The 18,489-nt window shown below is 38.5% G+C and overlaps 3 protein-coding genes across 3 annotated transcripts; 1 reads left to right on the top strand and 2 right to left on the bottom strand.

The window, feature by feature from the left end:
• Positions 1-72: 72 nt before the first annotated feature.
• On the bottom strand, positions 73-3,785 carry LOC117992221 (pseudouridine-5'-phosphatase-like). Its single transcript, XM_034979879.2, has 5 exons — positions 3,670-3,785; positions 3,451-3,591; positions 2,225-2,443; positions 804-1,039; positions 73-385 (listed from the first exon to the last, which is right to left on the bottom strand). The coding sequence occupies exons 2-5, from the start codon at positions 3,506-3,508 to the stop codon at positions 212-214; spliced, it is 687 nt and encodes a 228-aa protein (XP_034835770.1). The 5' UTR covers positions 3,509-3,591; positions 3,670-3,785; the 3' UTR covers positions 73-211.
• Positions 3,786-5,418: 1,633 nt separating this feature from the next.
• Nmdar1 (NMDA receptor 1) lies at positions 5,419-13,976 on the bottom strand. The gene is made up of 17 exons (XM_034979905.2): positions 13,828-13,976; positions 12,942-13,102; positions 12,248-12,370; positions 11,874-12,145; positions 11,297-11,449; positions 11,023-11,196; positions 10,278-10,539; positions 9,797-9,898; positions 9,565-9,679; positions 9,019-9,186; positions 8,817-8,941; positions 8,498-8,732; positions 7,726-7,874; positions 7,475-7,632; positions 7,172-7,344; positions 6,845-7,098; positions 5,419-6,576 (listed from the first exon to the last, which is right to left on the bottom strand). Exons 2-17 carry the CDS (start codon positions 13,095-13,097, stop codon positions 6,397-6,399), a joined length of 2,799 nt encoding a protein of 932 aa, XP_034835796.1. The 5' UTR covers positions 13,098-13,102; positions 13,828-13,976; the 3' UTR covers positions 5,419-6,396.
• Positions 13,977-15,033: 1,057 nt separating this feature from the next.
• On the top strand, positions 15,034-18,288 carry LOC117992608 (tol-Pal system protein TolA-like). Its single transcript, XM_034980336.2, has 5 exons — positions 15,034-15,130; positions 15,803-15,932; positions 16,301-16,478; positions 17,306-17,499; positions 18,092-18,288. Exons 1-5 carry the CDS (start codon positions 15,113-15,115, stop codon positions 18,256-18,258), a joined length of 687 nt encoding a protein of 228 aa, XP_034836227.1. The 5' UTR covers positions 15,034-15,112; the 3' UTR covers positions 18,259-18,288.
• Positions 18,289-18,489: the final 201 nt, after the last annotated feature.

Genomic DNA, 18,489 nt, shown 5'->3' on the forward strand with positions numbered 1-18,489 from the left:
TACATAACTTTCGCATAAACTTGCATGTTAATAGGCAAAATGTATAGGTAAAAGAGGAATAAAACGAAAAGAAAGTAGTAGGGCTCCTGTACTTAGTACATGAAAATATTTACATGTAGTTTCACTACTTTTTGTCAAATTATCATCAGAATAAATAAAAAATAATATAATAGTACTTTTAGTGCATAATTAAAACAATTAATTTAGTTATTTAAAATGGAGGTAGTCCAAATAATTCTGGTTCAAAATCCTCTAAGCTTTTTAAAACAAGCGTAGCTTCTTCTGTCAAGCTTTTGTCGATTCTGGGATCTGGTACCATCACAACTTGCATGCCTGCCGCTCTAGCAGCCTTCACACCATTCACTGCATCCTCAAAAACAAGGCACTGAAAAAAATACAGTTTATGTAAAATGTGTTGAATGTTATTCACTCTTACGTAAATAATAAAAACATATTATATTCACATTAATTAAAGTAGGCAGTTTTGATCGTAGTACATCAAGACCAGACTTCTAAAATATAGACTCGAATTTTATCTATATCTGAGCTAATAATCAAGTAATATTATGATTTCAATCAGCTTGCTATTATTATGTAAGTTTGGATGTTGACTCCTTCACACCACAAATCACAATGACTGAACCAATTTAGCTTATACCCTGAATTAACACATACATAAGCTACTCTTTATCCCAGTAAATTGAAGTTCGCCTAGGATTTTTTTTAAAAACCTACATCCACATGGATAGAGTTGCAGGCATCATCTTACTAGCTGAATTTTACTAAATTGTATTAAAAAGTACCTGTTCATGTTTTAGATGGCCAGGAAATTTTGCTGCTGCAACCAAAAATATATCTGGATGAGGTTTCCCTCTTTTTACATTAGGATCTGAGGAACCAAATGTCTTACAAGGAAACAAAGAAAATAACTCTTGATGGTGTTTATCTACTTTTAAATGGTAACTTTCTTCACTTGAACTTGTTGCTAGACCTATAGGTACTCCTTTCTTATTTAGGTGCTCGATAAGTCTTTTTACGCCTGGAAAAGAAATAAAAAACCGGTACAATGTAAGTCAAGACTCGCTCACGTTTCCGTACCATTTGTACAAGAAGTTTTTTTTTTTTTTTGATGTGACCACAATTGAAACGTTTCCGGATTTTTCCTTTTACTTGTGCTATAGGACATTGCTACTTGCCCATGATTCTAGGTCAATGGGAAGAACCCTATAGGTTTGATTCAGGTCATCACAGACCAACAACAGTCTTTTTTCTCTGGAGATACTGGATGTTAAAAATCATTATTGTTATTTGTTAGGATGTTGGGTGGGTGAAAGAACAATAGTATAGCTTAGCTTAGCATATGCATGCATAGATTCAAACTTTTCTTAAATGTATGAATCCTTTTTTTTTTTGGAATTAAACCACAAAAAGTTCTACAGGTTTAAAATCTTGGTTCAAGAATCTGCTGAGTACCTGAGTAACAATCAAAAGAATTAACAAACAAAATATGTCTATCTGTTAATTTTCACAGCTGCTGAAACAATCTAGGTAATGAAAGGCAGATCCTGGAGACAGACTTAAGATTTTTAACACAGAATTAAAGATTTTATTAAGTTTTTAAAAAATACAAACTATCTAGACAGAATTATAGACATCAACTAGTATCTAAATATATAAAAGGAAAAGATGACTGACTGACTGATCTACCAACGCACAGCTCAAACTACTGGACGGATTGGGCTGAAATTTGGCATGCAGATAGCTATTATGACGTAGGCATCTGCTAAGAAAGGATTTTTGAAAATTTTATATAAAAGGAAAAGGTGACTGACTGACTGAATGACTGACTGACTGACTGACTGATCTATCAACGCACAGCTCAAACTACTGGACGGATTGGGCTGAAATTTGGCATGCAGATTGCTATTATGACGTAGGCATCTGCTAAGAAAGGATTTTTGAAAATTATATATAAAAAGAAAAGGTGACTGACTGACTGAATGACTGACTGACTGACTGATCTATCAACGCACAGCTCAAACTACTGGACGGATTGGGCTGAAATTTGGCATGCAGATAGCTATTATGACGTAGACATCCGCTAAGAAAGGGTTTTTGAAAGTTCAATCCTTAAATGTGAAATAGGGGTTTGAAATTTGTGTAATCCACGCGGACGAAGTCGCAAGCATAAGCTAGTAAAGTATAAAATTATGAAATCAAGTACCTGGCATTAGTTCTGAATCTGGAAATAAGGCCTCAAACTGCTCTTTAGTTTCCTCTATAAATTCTTCAGGTGTCATTGGTAATTCTAGAGCACTTACTATTAATTCTGCAGTTTCTTTAGACTGGCAGCCCATAAGCTTCAGTTTTAAATCAAAGGTGTAGTCTTTGCCATAACGTGATACAATATTTTGGAAGGCCACAGTATACAAGTCTTCTGTATCTAAAATTAAAGGACATTATTTTTACAGCCTAGTGGTTAGGACTTCCGCCTTCCAATCGGAGCTCGGGAGTTCGATCCCGGGCATGCACCTCTAACTTTTCGGAGTTATATTCATTTTAATTAATAAAATATCACTTGCTATAACGGTGAAGGAAAACATCGTGAGGAAACCCGCATGCCTGAGAGTTCTCCATAATGTTCTCAAAGCTGTGTGAAGTCTACCAATCCACACATGGCCAGTGTGGTAGACTATGGCCAAAACCCTTCTCACTCTGAGAAAAGACCTGTGCTCTGTAGTGAGCCGGTGAAGGGTTGATCACGATGATGATGATGATGATGATGATAATGATTTTTATTAGCTGTCAAGCAGCTAAAGATGAATTAATAATCTATTGTCACATAGGAATTAAGTAAAACTTTATCATGAAATTATCCAAGGTACAAGGTACAAGGTAAGGAAAACTGCATTGAAATCCACTTAGACACTTAGAAGTTCTAATCAAATAGGTATCTACAAGCTGAGCTCTAATGATTAAGTTTTTCAAATCAAATTTTATTTATTGCCTATTTGGGTTTGGGTATTGAATGAGCCTCCGTTAGTTAAATTGTTGTTTGTTGTTTAATTTGGCACTTCTGTGCACCTCCCTGGAATGCGCTTCCCCTCGCGCTTCCACGCAGCTCGCCCATTTTCGCCTATCCAGTACCCAAAGAGGATATAAACACTACGTTCTACTAGTAGGTACCGTTGCCAGTACCAGTGCCAGTACTTTTGCCAACGCAAGCACGTTGCAAGACGGCATAAAGCCAGGTTCGCAAATATTTCCGACGGGTTGTACGAAAGTATGCAGTATATAAACCAACCTCTAATAGATGGAAAAATTTCATTTCAAAGAATCAAGTTATGTTAAATTTTCTGTTTTTAAGTTGTTTAAGTTATGTATCTAGGTGATAGCACAGGTACAATATGCAGGTATTCAGTCAAAAAAACTATAACTTTAAACACTTACTTAGTATGAGCCCATCCATGTCAAACAGAACGTGTGTTACGGGTTTTGGTTTAGCCATGGTAATATTGGTAATTTTTCAATCATTCGTCAAGTTATGGGTGTTATGTTTTGAACTTTCTTTTACAAAGAACAGTATGTACCCTGAGACAAAAAAATTATTGCATACCAGTTGTTAATTGTTACAGTTTTTATAACTCGAAATTGATTCGAATCACCGACCTGGATTCGAAATTCGAATGTTCGTCTCATAGAGTAAGATCACAGAGTACTTTGTAAGTAGGATCAATGTATATATCGTTCGTCTCCATTCGACATTCGACACAATAAATGACAAATGTTTGACAATTGACACTTCGTTCTACACCCATATGATTTTGTCATTGGTCATTTTAACTAATTTTGACATATTATTCAAGATGCCAATTGGTGTTTTCACTAACGGTTTTGTTTTTACCCTAGTTTCTATAGGAATTTCGTAGATTGAGTAAAAAAGCTAGATTAAAGTACTGTGTAACCGCGTATTATATAGCGATAGCACGACGTAACGATGAATAACACGACAATAATTGTTACCATTGTTTAGTAGTCAATATTTGTATTAACCGATCAACAATATTTGTTTAAATCGTTTTTTATGCGAAAACAAGTAAATAACAATTTTTTTTTAAAATAGATATAGCGAGCAAGCGAGCAGGCGGGTCACCTGATGTTAAGTGATTACCGCCGCCCATGAACATTTGCAGCACCAGAGGAGCCGCCGATGCGTTGCCGGCCTTTTAGGAATTTGTTTGTCCGCCCCTTGAATAACCCCATGTTATAATCTAGTGGGAACACCGCCGATGGGAGTTGGTTCCACAGTTTGCACGTGCGTGGAAAGAAGGATCTGGCGCAGCGGACGGTCGAAGTGCACCAGACACCCAGATGGTGAGGGTGAAATTCCTTACGGTGGCGCGCGGTGCGGTTGTAGAAAAAAGAGGGTGGAATGACGTCAAAAAGCTCTTCAGAGCACTCCCCATATATAGAGGCGATAGAACACGCATAGAGAGCTAACGTCTCTGCGGTGCTCCAGGCTTTCCAACGAGCCGGTTAGTTTGGGATCGTCCACAAGTCGAACAGCCCGCCTTTGGATCCGATCAAATGGAAGGAGTTGGTACTGGGGTGCTCCAGCCCAAAGGTGGGAGCAGTACTCCATGTGAGGGCGGACTTGCGCCTTATAGAGTAGGAGCCTATGCTTGGGCGCGAAGTACCGCTTTGCTCTGTTGAGAAATACAATGACGCCACGAATTCTCAAAGTTTGTTTTGCAACTAAAGTTGTATTCCTTGTATGTATGCTTGAAAAAAATTGGTTACACGATAAGGGACAAAAAATAAAAGGGCGTCTCTGTTTATCACATTAGTAACTTTATCTGTGGTCTCTTTTTAGTGTGAATGAGAAAGCAAACGTTCCTTTATCTAGCTTTATTACTCTATCTACGAGGAATTCACTTTAATTTCCTTCCATTTTCCATTTAAAATAACTATTATCAGTCTCATTCGAATGATGAATATCTACCTAATAAGTAGATAGTTACTCATAAAATAATAATCATTATGTGGTTATTCCTTATCTGCCAATCTGCACTGGGCCAGCGTGGCCTAAACTCTTCTCATTCTGAAAGGAGAACCATGCTTTACCTTGTCTAATATAGGATGGTGATTTTGACAGCTCACGCTTTAATAGTAGGTAGTCATTTCGCCCTAATAAAGAGCGAAATTCATAAAAATGGAAACACTGATGCTCAAAAATCAAGTTGACGTTTCAGCGTCAAAAGACCATAGACAAGTAAACATCGGTGTTGCATTAAGAAAAAAAGATTCCGACTAATCGTTGAAAACGCCCTCCTTTTTTAAAGTCGATTAAAGTCTATAAAGCGGTTCACACCTTCCGATACGATAAATCGATCGATCGAGAAGTTTACGTTAACGTAAAAAAAGGTAGTAACTACTTAACATCAGATCTACGTAACTACGTACTTTGTCTTTGACACAGTGCTATACTTAGAGCAAAAAATTAAATTAATTGAAACAAAACAATTCATTGATCTTAATTTATTTTGTCGTTGTTATTTATTTGGCGTTTATAAATACTTCTTAAATTCACAATATTAACACCGGTTAAAAAAATATGCATAATACAAATGAGTAGGTAGATACCTAGGTAATGTACCGACCTACTTATTCAATAACAAGTACAAAAACATACGTAGATACCTATCTACCTAAAGTATACATAAGTAAGCAAAGGGATTTACAAAATTTAAGGGGTCAAAAATGGGCTAAAACTCCCTGTACGCTACATAACCCTATTTTACGCTCTTAAAATAATTCCTCAGACTAATAATTTGTAATTCTGCTGACAGCTGAATATACGGAACATGCGACTACGATGTCTTAATAAACGCTGAAATATAGTAAAATTGTTATTCTGTCGCTTGGTATATTTTAATGTTGTGTAGTATATATATTTATATGAACTCTAAAACTTCTCTTTCATTTGACACTCGATATGTTGGCAAAAAAATATTTGAGACCCCCACTTTTTTTGGTGCAAAATCCGCCATTTGTTCATTTAAAATGTAGCGTATGTCACCCGGACCATAATAACGAATCGATTGACACCTCATTCATCAAAATCGGCAGTAGTTTAGGCGCTACGGTGGAACACACATAAATACAACCCTTCATACATATAGGTAGGTATATGATGGAGACCTCTCAAAGAAATAACCCTTTCTTTTGGCTGTGCCGTAGTCGGGTAAAAACATACGTTTCTACCAACATAAAATTAATCCAGGAAGGACATAGGCTACTTTTTATTCCGAAAAATCAAAGAGTTCCCACGGGATTTTTAAAAACCTAAATCCACGCGGACGAAGTCGTGGCCATCATCTAGTAAGTAATAAACATCTAAACAACGAGATGTGACACATCAGGTGTGTACGCGGGCATGTAGCGTGGCACTCGTGGCTCGTCGCGGCGTCGCACACCTCTGTCCACAGCCAGACTGATGCTTCCCGTTTCTTTCACCCCGTTTGACTTTGCACGTCGTTGTGATGGCAAAATAGACGCCCGTAACGATTTTCGTTTCTGTAAAAATTCATAAAATCAGATACAAAACAAATGAGTAGTATTACAAAAACACATGTCTACTTACAACCACGATGATAATCCGGTAGGGGCAACTACGAAATTACGCATCTAAAATGAACGTGAAATATATTTATTTATGTGAATATTGGTCTTTAACAATGTTTGTAAATGAATCAAAGGGAGGGCGCGGGTCGTTTTACATTTTGGTTTCGATTTGTTGTTTGATGTCGATGTGGTCCACGGCGTCTAGTTTTGCTCGGTTTACCTCAACAGCACCGCGCCACCTGTCGGCCGCGTGGCGCGCGATCTCCATCTTCTTCTGCTTTCGGATTTGGTGACGTTTGTACACCACCTCAATCACGATGAGAACAATACCCCCAATGATGCCAGCTAAAACCAGAATGAACACTCCTGCCATGTTTTTCAGGCCTAAAGTGTTCGGTGTTTTCTCATTCTCCTCGCAATTAAGCATATTGTTACGAAGAATCCATTTATTATCCAATCCTTCCATTATGCCACCTGCAAGAATTTCAAATTGTTATGGAGATTGTTAAGCTAGGGAGTTATCAGAAACTTATATTCAGGAACTTACTTTCATGAAAATCTAATATAGCAAGCGTAACCAAATCAGACCATGGAGACCCTTTTTGTAAGCCTACGCCATACCCTGATCGACCAAATAGTTCGCCTGCTGTCACTAGTTCACAATCTTGAGCCGCTTCGAATTCGAGTCTTGAAGAGTCCCAAATAAAGGCCATCAACTTCCTGCATAGATATTTTTAGAAGATAAAAAACTTTAGGATCGGCCCATGAGAGTACAAATTGCGTTTTTATTATTCTCTGTTTAGTTATTTTAAGGTAGTAGGTACTTAAGTAGGTATTTATAATGTTTTACCCATTTTTAACATCCTGAATAGCTTGCTCTGCGTTGTCATAATTATTAGCCTCCATGGTACGGTACATATTTGAAAGTTCAACTTGTCTCCGAAAATACATATCTACAGCAGATCCCTTAACCGTTGCACACGTAAGATTTTCCATCGTATTGCGAAGCTGTAAAGTTATGAACGCCGTTTAAAATGTCATAATAATATAATATATATATATATATATGTAGATTGATGTAGGTACATGTTAAACATTTACCCTTGCATCATTGATGCCTGTCAGTTTTGTCTTCGGTCTCTCGAGAACCAAAAACGCTGCCAGGTTGGCTGTGTATGAAGCTACAATAATCATAGCAAATCCAGCCCATACCATCCCAAGCACACGGGCTGAAAAACTTCTAGGTGTACCTTAAAAGTTAAAATATGTACATAATACTTAAATGCTGGTCATCTTGCATAATTTTTTTTTAAATAACTGGATTAAGCAAGCAAGAGCCAGTAAGTAAACCCTCATAAGTGAATACCTACTAAATCTACAATTAAAGTTTTTCTTAAGCCAAGGATAACAAAGAAATTAATGGCACTCAAGATAGGACGGGCGGTTCCACATTGGGCGCCAATCTAATTAAAATGTTTTAATTGGCGCCCAGTTTAGGACGCGTTTTCATAGGTGGCTAATCAAGAGCAAAATATTTTGCGAATCCTGTCTTACATAATGTTAATTTATCTGCTACTGCTGACGCCTAGCGTTTTGCCATGTTGGCCTTTTTTTTAAACCTAGGGCGGTCAGGCAGTTGTTCCCTGACCACCGCGTACACTGGAACTATCCTGTCTTGTACCTATTTGTGTTTATAACTTAGAGTCAAAGAAATTATCAAAGCAGTAATGAATTGGTGAACTTTTGTGTTATTTACCCCGATAGACTGACAAAGGAACACGGCGCTATTGATTGGTAGGCATCCCTAATTTAGAGCATACGGCCATCACCATCTCATAAAATTACTATTAGGTACTAAGTATAAATATTTTACCTTCTCCAATTCCGCTGTTTAATAGCACGCCCCATGCGAACCATATAGCGCTGGACAGATTCAAAGCATCTTCTTCAGTGCCATCGATATTAGCCAGCTTAAATCTTCCAAATGGTGAGAATCTATCTAGAAGATATAACACCAGCGCCACCACGTGAACTGACACCATTACTAATATCCACAATGTGTTGGAAAACGGTTGTAAGAACGATACTAGCGTAGAAGAACGCGATGGCTGTATTAATAGAGAAAATTTGGATTAGCATTTTATAAGGAACATTTTTTATGTCTATTTGATTAATTACATGTGAATATATACCTTTTTCTCCAAAATTGTGATGCCTTGATATTTAAAAGGCTTGCTAAAGTCAATAAATTCAGCTCGTTCCGGATTTATGGTCAGTGGGGCAACAATCATGTCGGCCCGTTCGTATACCAACTCGCCTACAAAATAATACGAAAATCTAAATAACTTTCATCCTTTAATTACCAATGACTTTGCTACTCGCATATTTTCTTACCTATGAGCCCTGTCCATTCTTTCTTAGCCCCCGGATGTGATAAATTACGTATTATATAATTTCCGAACTGCCCGTCCGGCGAAAGGGCTAACGAGTAGGTGAAATTGATCGCTTTCGCTAATTCTTTTAGTAGATCCATACAAAAGCCTTTGCAACAGTACAATTGGTCTGGAAATTTTGAAAGTGTATTAGATAACCACTAATCAATCCTGCATCAAGTAGGTAATCGTTGCGAGTAAAAGTTCACATATTTGTTGTTTTTTAAAATGAAACAAAGGATTGTGGAAGTCACAAAATATAATGAAAGTATTTTTAAATACTTTAAATAGTACGCGACAGGTCGAGATGAAAATCGAAGAGGTAACGCCCCGCACACCCGCACTGCCCTCGCGCCAAACCGGTCCAGGCAAGCGCGGGTGACGTACGGATGTGCGGGCGTCCACCTCCCCTCATACTCCGATTGAGATCTCGATCTGTCGCGGACTACAGGGGATATTTTGTAAAGAACTGCAAAGTAGATATAAAAAAATTTAAGTAGGTTCCTACCGGCACCCTCACTGGCATTGTAATGTGGGCACAAGATTTCTTCTGCTGAATTGCACTCAGTTTCGTCATCAACTTTGCGAGCGTACACAAATGGCTTCTCTTCAATTGTCAACACCTCAATAGAAAAAATAGCTTTAAATTATATTATAGCTTAATGCGTATTTTATAGAAAACACATGAGACACTTTCAATTGAACAATACGTTTTTCAGTAGTTACTTATCTAATTTTACCTTGAGATGAGTTGGTATCATGAAACCTTCCGGCTTTGAAGGGCTTCTTCCCATCCAAATGATTTCATGTTCTTTAAGTTCCAGGCGCATCTTTTGTGTTTCCTGTAATCGTGGTTAAGATTTTTAGGCAATCGTGACCACACGGTTTTCATCATCATCATCATCATCATCAACCGATAGACGTCCACTATTGGACATAGGTCTCTTGTAGGGACTCCCACACGCCACGGTCTTGCACCGCCTGAATCCAGCGGCTCCCATCGACTCGCCTGATGCCGTCCGTCCACTTAGTGGGGCGTCTTCCAACACTGCGTCTTCCGGTTCGAGGTTGCCATTCCAGCACCTTGGGACCCCAACGTCTATCGGTTTAAGGAACTACGTGCCCTTCCCATTAGCACTTCAGTTTCGCAACCCGTTGAGCTACACAGTTTTGGTAGGTACTAATAGACTGAGAACAATGTCAGAAGAAGTAGGTACTTACTTTGGAATAAAAGTATTTCCCAACAGCAACATGTTCGCCCTGTGCTCTCACATTCACCATGTCATATTCCGCGTGCACTCTATCTCCATGATCATCGAATGCAACATGTCCTGTGGCTCCATTTTCTAATTTCTGCTTTCGAATGTAGTCAAACAAAAGACGCCCAGTGGTCCAGATAGAGCCTGAGTTATCACAATCAGACGGCGGAGCGTAAATTTCCTCTGAGGTGTTCATATCACGGATAGCCGATGCAAGAACGTAACTGCAAACAAAAGAAATGATAGCTTATGCTTAGTATCTGGTCTCGTAAAATAGGTACAAATGTACCTATTATTATATCAGAGGTAGAAAAAACAGGTGTTGCTTTACGAAAGTCCATGATATAGGGAACAATTAAGCCAAAACAGACAAATCTGTATGGTAGGTACAGCGTGCAGCATACGATATACACCGCCCACCCTGCCACTGCCAAAACTGTTAAACATGCATGCAAAATTGATGCAAAAGCAAGAATTTTCCAAAACATACTAAACGAACGTTTCACTTCGACACCGGAGCATCAGCCTTTAGGAAATGTAGACCTTACAATGCAATACAACAATAAAATTGCAAAAAGTTTTCAATGGGTGGATGGGAAATTAAGCTCAGTTCCTTGTATATTTTATTCTGCTTTGTTCCGTTTACAAGAAGAGATCCTTCTATCCAAAGTTCCTAGGCCAAAAATAGATGATTAAGAATAACGTACATAGAGTCCTGAATATGAGCATGCTCATTAGTAGCATTTACTAGTCGTAAACCCAGAAGACCTTCTGGAGCATTGGCAGGATCCAACGCTTGCTCCGTCACTATCCATACGTAGCCTGTTGTTGTCATGTTCAAGTAGGATGCATCGCGAAATATTATATCTGCATCGGTTGTGCTACAATAAAAACAATTCATTGATTTACTTATACTTAGTTAATCCTGATATTTGTTTCACATTTTTATGGTAAGTAGGTATATGAAAATGTTATACACACCTAGCATACATAAGAAAGACTCTAGCTTGTGCCGTCTTCATATCCATTAGTTTGTCAATAAAGGATTCCAAACCCGGTTCAAATTCAATCACTTGCTCAACCATCACCTTGCGGTCGACATCTTCGTCGATGCTTTGAGATGTAGTTTGGAACCTAAATAAATCAGTATGATTGCGTTTATGAAGAGATACTGTGTGCTCAATTAATATTATTCATCATCATCATCATCATATTTTGGGCCATCACCATCCTTCCTTGCCTTACCCCATCACGTGACCCGTGTATACCTACACCTAGCTTGTCGACGGTAACATGTTGATCTTGTCGTCGTCCTGACATAGTCTTATCTTAGTCTTGTATAACAATTGACTCGTGTAGTAGTCTTGTCGTAGTTCTGTCGTAATCCTATTGTAATTTTGTCTTAGTCTTGTCCATACTCTTGTCGTAGTTCTGTCGTAATCCTATCGTAATTTTGTTATAGTCTTGTCCATACTCTTATCGTAGTTCTGTGGTAATCCTATCGTAATCTTGTCTTAGTCTCGTCATAGCAAAATTAATAAATGTTTTTTGTTGGTACCTTCCTAAAATGGCTCTACCATCCGTATCAGAGCTGTGAATGACGATGACCTTCATGTAGTTGAAGTGTCTTAGAACGTCCACCCAAACATCGGCCTGGTGCGAGTAAGGCGGTACCGTCCTCAAGAATGACACATGAATATTCTTGTCAGAGAAGGCAGAATCTCTGGAAGATATACCTATAACTGGAATATGGTAAAACCCGCTGGTGTAAGATACGGCTGCTGGAGAAAGGTCTCCAGTGAGAGGGTGTGATACCACTACAGCATACACCTGCAACATTTAATTTGGATAACCTGATCATGATGATTATGCGATAATTATTAAGTACATTAAGTATTGGCTTAAAAATGAGACCAAAGGGAGGAAACTTACTCTGTGTCCAATAAGATCTTTGCAAACATTCATCGCAGTCTTTATTGGATTTGGGTCCATCAATATCGAGTAGTCATGATACGTGACCCCTCGGGGTACGTATTTATCTTTAAAGTTGAGATTCTACAAAAAAAGTTTTTTCAATAAGTTATTCGGCTAAAACATTGATCATACCCGCTGTAAACGTTTTTGAACATTAACAGGACCACAATCATGGTAAGATTTACCTGTCCATACTCCATATACCATTACTTAAGCGATGATAGCCTAGTGGTCAAGACTTCGTACTATTCAGGAGTCCAGGGTTTGATCCAGGGTACGCACTTTCTAACTTCCCGAGGTAGGTACTTATGTGCGTTTTGAGAAATTAAATATCACTTACGTGAAAGAAAACATCGCGAGGAAACCGGCATACTAGAGAGTTCTCCATAACGTTTTCAAAGGTGTGTGAAGTCTGCCAATTCGCACTTGCAGTCAGTATGATAGACTATGGCTAAACCCTGCTCATTGTACGATGAGACCAGTTCTGAGTTCTCAGTAGTGAGCTGGCAAGGATTAGTTACGAGTTATGACGATTGATGACACCATAACTAAATGACTAGTAGGTACATACATTAGTTACCTACTTAATATTTACACCTATTGGCATGCAGCGTAGGTAAAGACTCCTAATAATTTTGTTAGGAATATTTACCGATATGGTATCCTTGAAGAAGGCGACAGACTCATTGCTGGATAGAACACCACCGACGTTGTAGTAAGTCGGATTGGTGACCCGTCGTCGGTCTGTCTCTGCTGAAGAAACTATGTGGCAGCAGACCGCTACTACGAGCAGGCGAGCCCAAATCATGGCTTCTGTAAAAAATCCATACCCACTTAGGTAAGTATATAGGATTTTCAAAAAAATTAAGGATCATTCTGAATACGTACCTACCTATAAAATAAAATAAAAATAAAATAAAATAAAAATCTTTTTTATTCGAATAAACTTTTGCAAGTACTTTCGAATAGTCGGATGCATCTACCACTGGTTCGGAATGCCTTTCCTACCGAGAAGAACCAGCAAGAAACTCGGCGGTTGCTCTTTTCAAATATTTGATATAGGTACAAGATTAGAGGAATTACAGATATGTAGGTATTTTTGAGGAGTAAAGATTGGATAGATAGAAGAGGATTTAGCGAAAAGTATTTTAGAGAATCGGTGGTTGTGCCTATAATCTGTTAAACTTCGATCAATCAAATCACTTTTAATGAAAGTAAAGTAAGTAGGTACTTTGGTCCTTGCCTTACGTGCTTATTATCAAAGGGACACTTAAAATTAGGTTCTTCTAAATATATAAAAGGAAAAGGTGACTAACTGACTGACTGACTGATCTATCAACGCACAGCTCAAACTATTGGACGGATCGGGTTGAAGTTTGGCATGCAGATAGCTATTATGACGTAGTCATCCGCTAAGAAAGGATTTTTGAAAACTCAACCCCTAAGGGGGTATATTAGGGGTTTGAAATTTGTGTAGTCCACGCAGACTAAGTCGCGGGCATAAGCTAGTCTAATATAAATCCGTAATGCATACTTACTGAGCTACAGCCTACCGCAGCACTTCTACTTCTTTGATGTTTTCTTCGTATAAAATAAAGTCTTAAGTCGAGTCTATTTACCACTTAAAAAAACATTGTTACGTAAGCACTTTGGAGGCTGTAACGGCAGATGGAGCCTCACCTCCGGTTGCCTAGGCAACAGCGCAGACGTAATGCCCACCAATCGATCTTTACCCGACTGCGCAAAGGAGGAACGTATATTGAACATTAGGTATGTTTAGTAAGTATATTGTAAGTAAATATATATTACTAGATAATGCCAGCGACTTCGTCCGCGTGGATTTAGGTTTTTAAAACCCCGTGGGAACTCTTTGATTTTCCGGGATAAAAATAGCCTATGTCCTTCCCCGGGATGCAAGCTATCACTGTAGCAAATTTCGTCAAAATCGGTTGAACGGATGGGCCTTGAAAAGCTAGCAGACAGACAGACACACTTTCGCATGTATAATAGGTATTATTATCGATCGATAGTATGGAAGTATGGATGGATATGATGGATTATGATATCAAACTCAATTCTAAATTACCTTACCTATTTAATAGATTTAAGTTGGTACACTCAAATATAAGTACTTAGCTACCTCTGTTCTACCACTTATTTGCCTATTTACTATTTAAGGCAATATGATTTCAAAGGAACTACCTACCTAGAATATGAAGTCTAGGTAGTTTTGCCTCTAGCTCTAAAGCTGTGATAGGACGTCCACCTTCTAATCGGAGGTCGAGGGTTCGATCCCGGGCACGCACCTCTAACTTTTCGGAGTTATGTGCGTTTTAATTAATTTAATATCACTTGCTTTAACGGCGAAGGAAAACATCGTGAAACCTGCATGCCTGAGAGTTCTCCATAATGTTCTCAAAGGTGTGTGAAGTCTACCAACCCGCACATGGCCAGCGTGGAAGACTATGGCTAAAACCCTTCTCACTCTGAGAGGAGACCCGCGCTCTGTAGTGAGCCGGTCATGGGTTGATCATGATGATAATAGCTCCATAGTCTATCTGTACTTAGAAGTTTTTAAAGGAAGTAAAAGTCTACGAATTAACTGTAGGTATGAGTAGGTACTTTGGTTTGGGCTAATTGTCTTTTGATCTTACGTATTTTCTGGTCAATTAAATCATGTAAGCCATCTCCTGTCGATACCTTTCTAGTTCTACATGGTGCCTTACTTACTTCCGCATACAAAAGTATAAAACATAGCTGGCATTTCATCCAAGATCATACAGTTCTCTGAAATCAAAAAAATAACAAGTGAAAAGCACAAAAATGTCTTCAAAGCTTTTGGTAAAATCTTTTTTATTTTGTACGCCTGCTTACAATTTACTTTGTGGAATTAACTTAAAAGTACTTTAAGCTATAAAAAATAATGAAGTTTGTACCAAATTATTATTCGTAGACCTACCCTCATTAATCCACAGTCTACAGTAGCTAATTACCTACTCTTGTCCGCAACAGGTTGAGATGGCAATCGTGGTTTGAAACGGGGGGACGCCCCGCACACCCACACGTCAACCGCGCTCGCCCGCACTGTGTTAGCTTAGTTACTGGCTGTGCGAGTGTGCAGGGCGTTCATTCCCCGATTGCCAACTCGACCTATCGCGTGCTGTAGCAACCATCTGCAAATTAAGTAAGTAGTGAGATAACTGCCTCATTATGCACAATTATCAACTTTGCATACAAAAGGTCATAAAAATATTGTAATCGATAAAATCATTTCAAACCATTGTCCTAGATTTATTTGAATATTCAAAAGTAGGTAGGTAACTATTCGTCAATAAAACATCTCTAGATACTTTTCTTTCTCTATTTCGGTTATCTACGAATGATTAGATGTTTGCAATGACATTAATTTCAATTAATGCCATTTCGCTGATTTTGAGAAATTTTTTTGGCGATATTCTCTTTTTAATAAAGTTAATACCTAAGTACTTACCGATTTATTATATTATCTTCTAGACTTTGTTTGCGGCAACTATATTAGCTTGTGCAGCTGAAATCCAGCCAGCGAAGAGAAGCGCTGGGGGATGGGATGTATCCGGGCTGATACCCGGCCTGGTGCAGGTCTCAGGGGTTACTGCTGCTCCAGGTAAATAAATATAGTTACTAGAAAGTAGACTGCTGTGGCTGGTCAATTCTCTACCTCGGTATCGTACTGAGGGTCGTAACCCATTTCCATTACCATAATGGCATGGCAGAAGTTTTATAGGATAATAATGCATTGAGTTCCTTAGATCCTTTAGTCCTACAACTCACTAAGAGATCGAAATTTCGATCTCTTATCGCTTGACCTAGAAGCTTAAGATTTTACGTAGCTTTTCCCTAATCTATGTGACAAAAGATTTTGAGAAATTCTCAAAAATCTAAATCCACGCGGACGAAACTGTGAGAAAAGCCAGTTTTATTTAACTAGTTGGTCTTAGATATCAATAAAAATAACAATAAATTATAATTTAGCAGGATGGTCGTCAGATACAAGTTCGGACGTAGCTGGCGCTATAGCAGCTGCAAAAGCAGCAGCCTCCGCTGTTATGGCAGCTCAGAAGCAAGTGGCCGCTGTCAGACACGCGGCACTGGAGCAGCAAAGTGCTGCCAGCGCTAAGGAAGCCGAGGCTGCTATTGCTGCTCACAAGAGGTAAGAAAATAGGTACCTACTACCTATGTATGATAGATAGTGGATTTTACGAATGTTGGAAGACTGTTTATTAATTACTAAGAAATAATTTATTTTTGATCTAGGCATCATCATCATCCCATTACCAAAATTGTTTTAATAACGTAACTAAGTGGTCCATCGTCGTCGATCGATCTAGATAGTAGAATGAAATAAGAAAATCAGAAAACATTGCGATCTAAGTAAGTATAGTTCTTGTAAGGTTACAGCACCAAATCGATCTGCTTGATTTCTTGAACGCAAGTATTTTTTTAGTTCTTGTTCTCCATAGCTTCAGAGTTCAGGCTATCCAGTACAAATGGGGCCAATAAGTATGTTTATAGCATGTGTTTAATTGTAATAATAAATTGTGTGTGTGTATGTGTGGGCGTGTCGAAGTCCCTACAAGAGATCTATGTCCAGCGGTTGATGATGATGATGATGAATAAATTGTGGTATCAATATCAAGACTAAAGAGTTATAATATTTCTCATATTTCGGTTAAAATCACAAAAATTCAACATGGTCCTTCGAGCCGGATTGGACCAGAAACCTATAGTTTTAGTATTCTATCTGCGTCGTTTCCCTCATTGCAAGGGTCTTTCTTTCAATCATACACCTACTGATTGGAGTTTTCTTGTGATAATAATAGTTGGCTCCGAGATCCTTCCGCATAGAAATAAGATGTACCTACCTTCTACTTATAGTGCGAATAATGGGATTAGAATCTTTGAGATAATTATTCAGTTTACCGCTAAACTGACTTAATTAAAGCTAGATTGAATTTCTAAAATTTTAATGTGTAACAGTGAAGAGGCATCAAGAGCTGCTCGAGCACACGCCCTCGAGGCTGCTCAAGCCGCAGTACACGCACAAGCTCAACTGGCTGCAGCTAAAGCTCGCGCCGCCGCTGCCCAGAAGATAGCCGCCGCTCGAGAAGCTGCCGCAGCCAGAGCAATCCAACGCGCTGCTCAAAATCAAGCTGCGAAGTTGCAAAGCGCCGGTATTTAGTCCCCCATAATAAATTCAAGTGTGTTTATTCGTTGGTTTGTTGTTTTGTCCTTCAATCGCGTCGCTTTAGACTACAGGACAACGGATCAACATGATTTTACGGTTCCGTACCCGCAGGGTGCTAACGGGACCCTAATAATACTAAGCCTTCGCTGTCCATCTGTTTTTATGTTTGCTGGCGGACTGTACTTATCTCTTGAACCATAATAGGTAGATTTGAAATTTTCACGGAATGTGTAGGTAACTTTTCTATTGCCGATGTTTTAACAAAGAATAATAACAAAAACAAAATGGCCGCCATATAAATTAAAAAAGTAAAGTCATATTTTTGTACGGTGGTATGGATTACGGAACCCTTCGTGTGAGAGTCCGATTCGCACTTCACCGGTTTTTGAAGTTTGAACATCTTGTTTGAGACTGAAACAACAGTTTATGTTATAAAAAATGGAAAAGAAAGTGCCGATTGTCGTTACTTTGCTATCATGCCAGTCCTCAGAAGAAACTAATACCTAATCCATTTATTACTACGCAGTTATTTTTTGTATTTACTAAAACGGCTAAAAACAGTTTTTTTTTCACTCTAGATCTAGAAGCATTGAAGCTGTCAGTAATCCAGAGCTCTGGAGCTGCAGGTGCAGCTGGCGCAGCGCAGCACGCCGCTACGGCTGCAGCTGCAGCTTTACGTCCAGCTGGATGGACACCTACTTGGAAATCCACCTGGACTCCTTCTGGACCTTGGGCATGGGCTTAACAGCTTCAAAGACCCTTGAAAGAAGCGAAACAATACAAGTTATTTGATGAATGTTGTTAATGATGATGATGATGATGATTGTGTGATGATTGTTTGTCTACTTAGTTTGTAACTTTACCAAAACTGAATGCCTTAAATCAAAATAAATGAAATCGTTTCTTTCAATTTACCTAATTAACTAGTAGGTATAGTTAGTTATTTAGTTAATGTGTAAGATGTTAAATAACCTAC

Source organism: Maniola hyperantus, chromosome 21, assembly GCF_902806685.2.
Source record: "Maniola hyperantus chromosome 21, iAphHyp1.2, whole genome shotgun sequence".
NCBI classification, from domain to species: domain Eukaryota; kingdom Metazoa; phylum Arthropoda; class Insecta; order Lepidoptera; family Nymphalidae; genus Maniola; species Maniola hyperantus.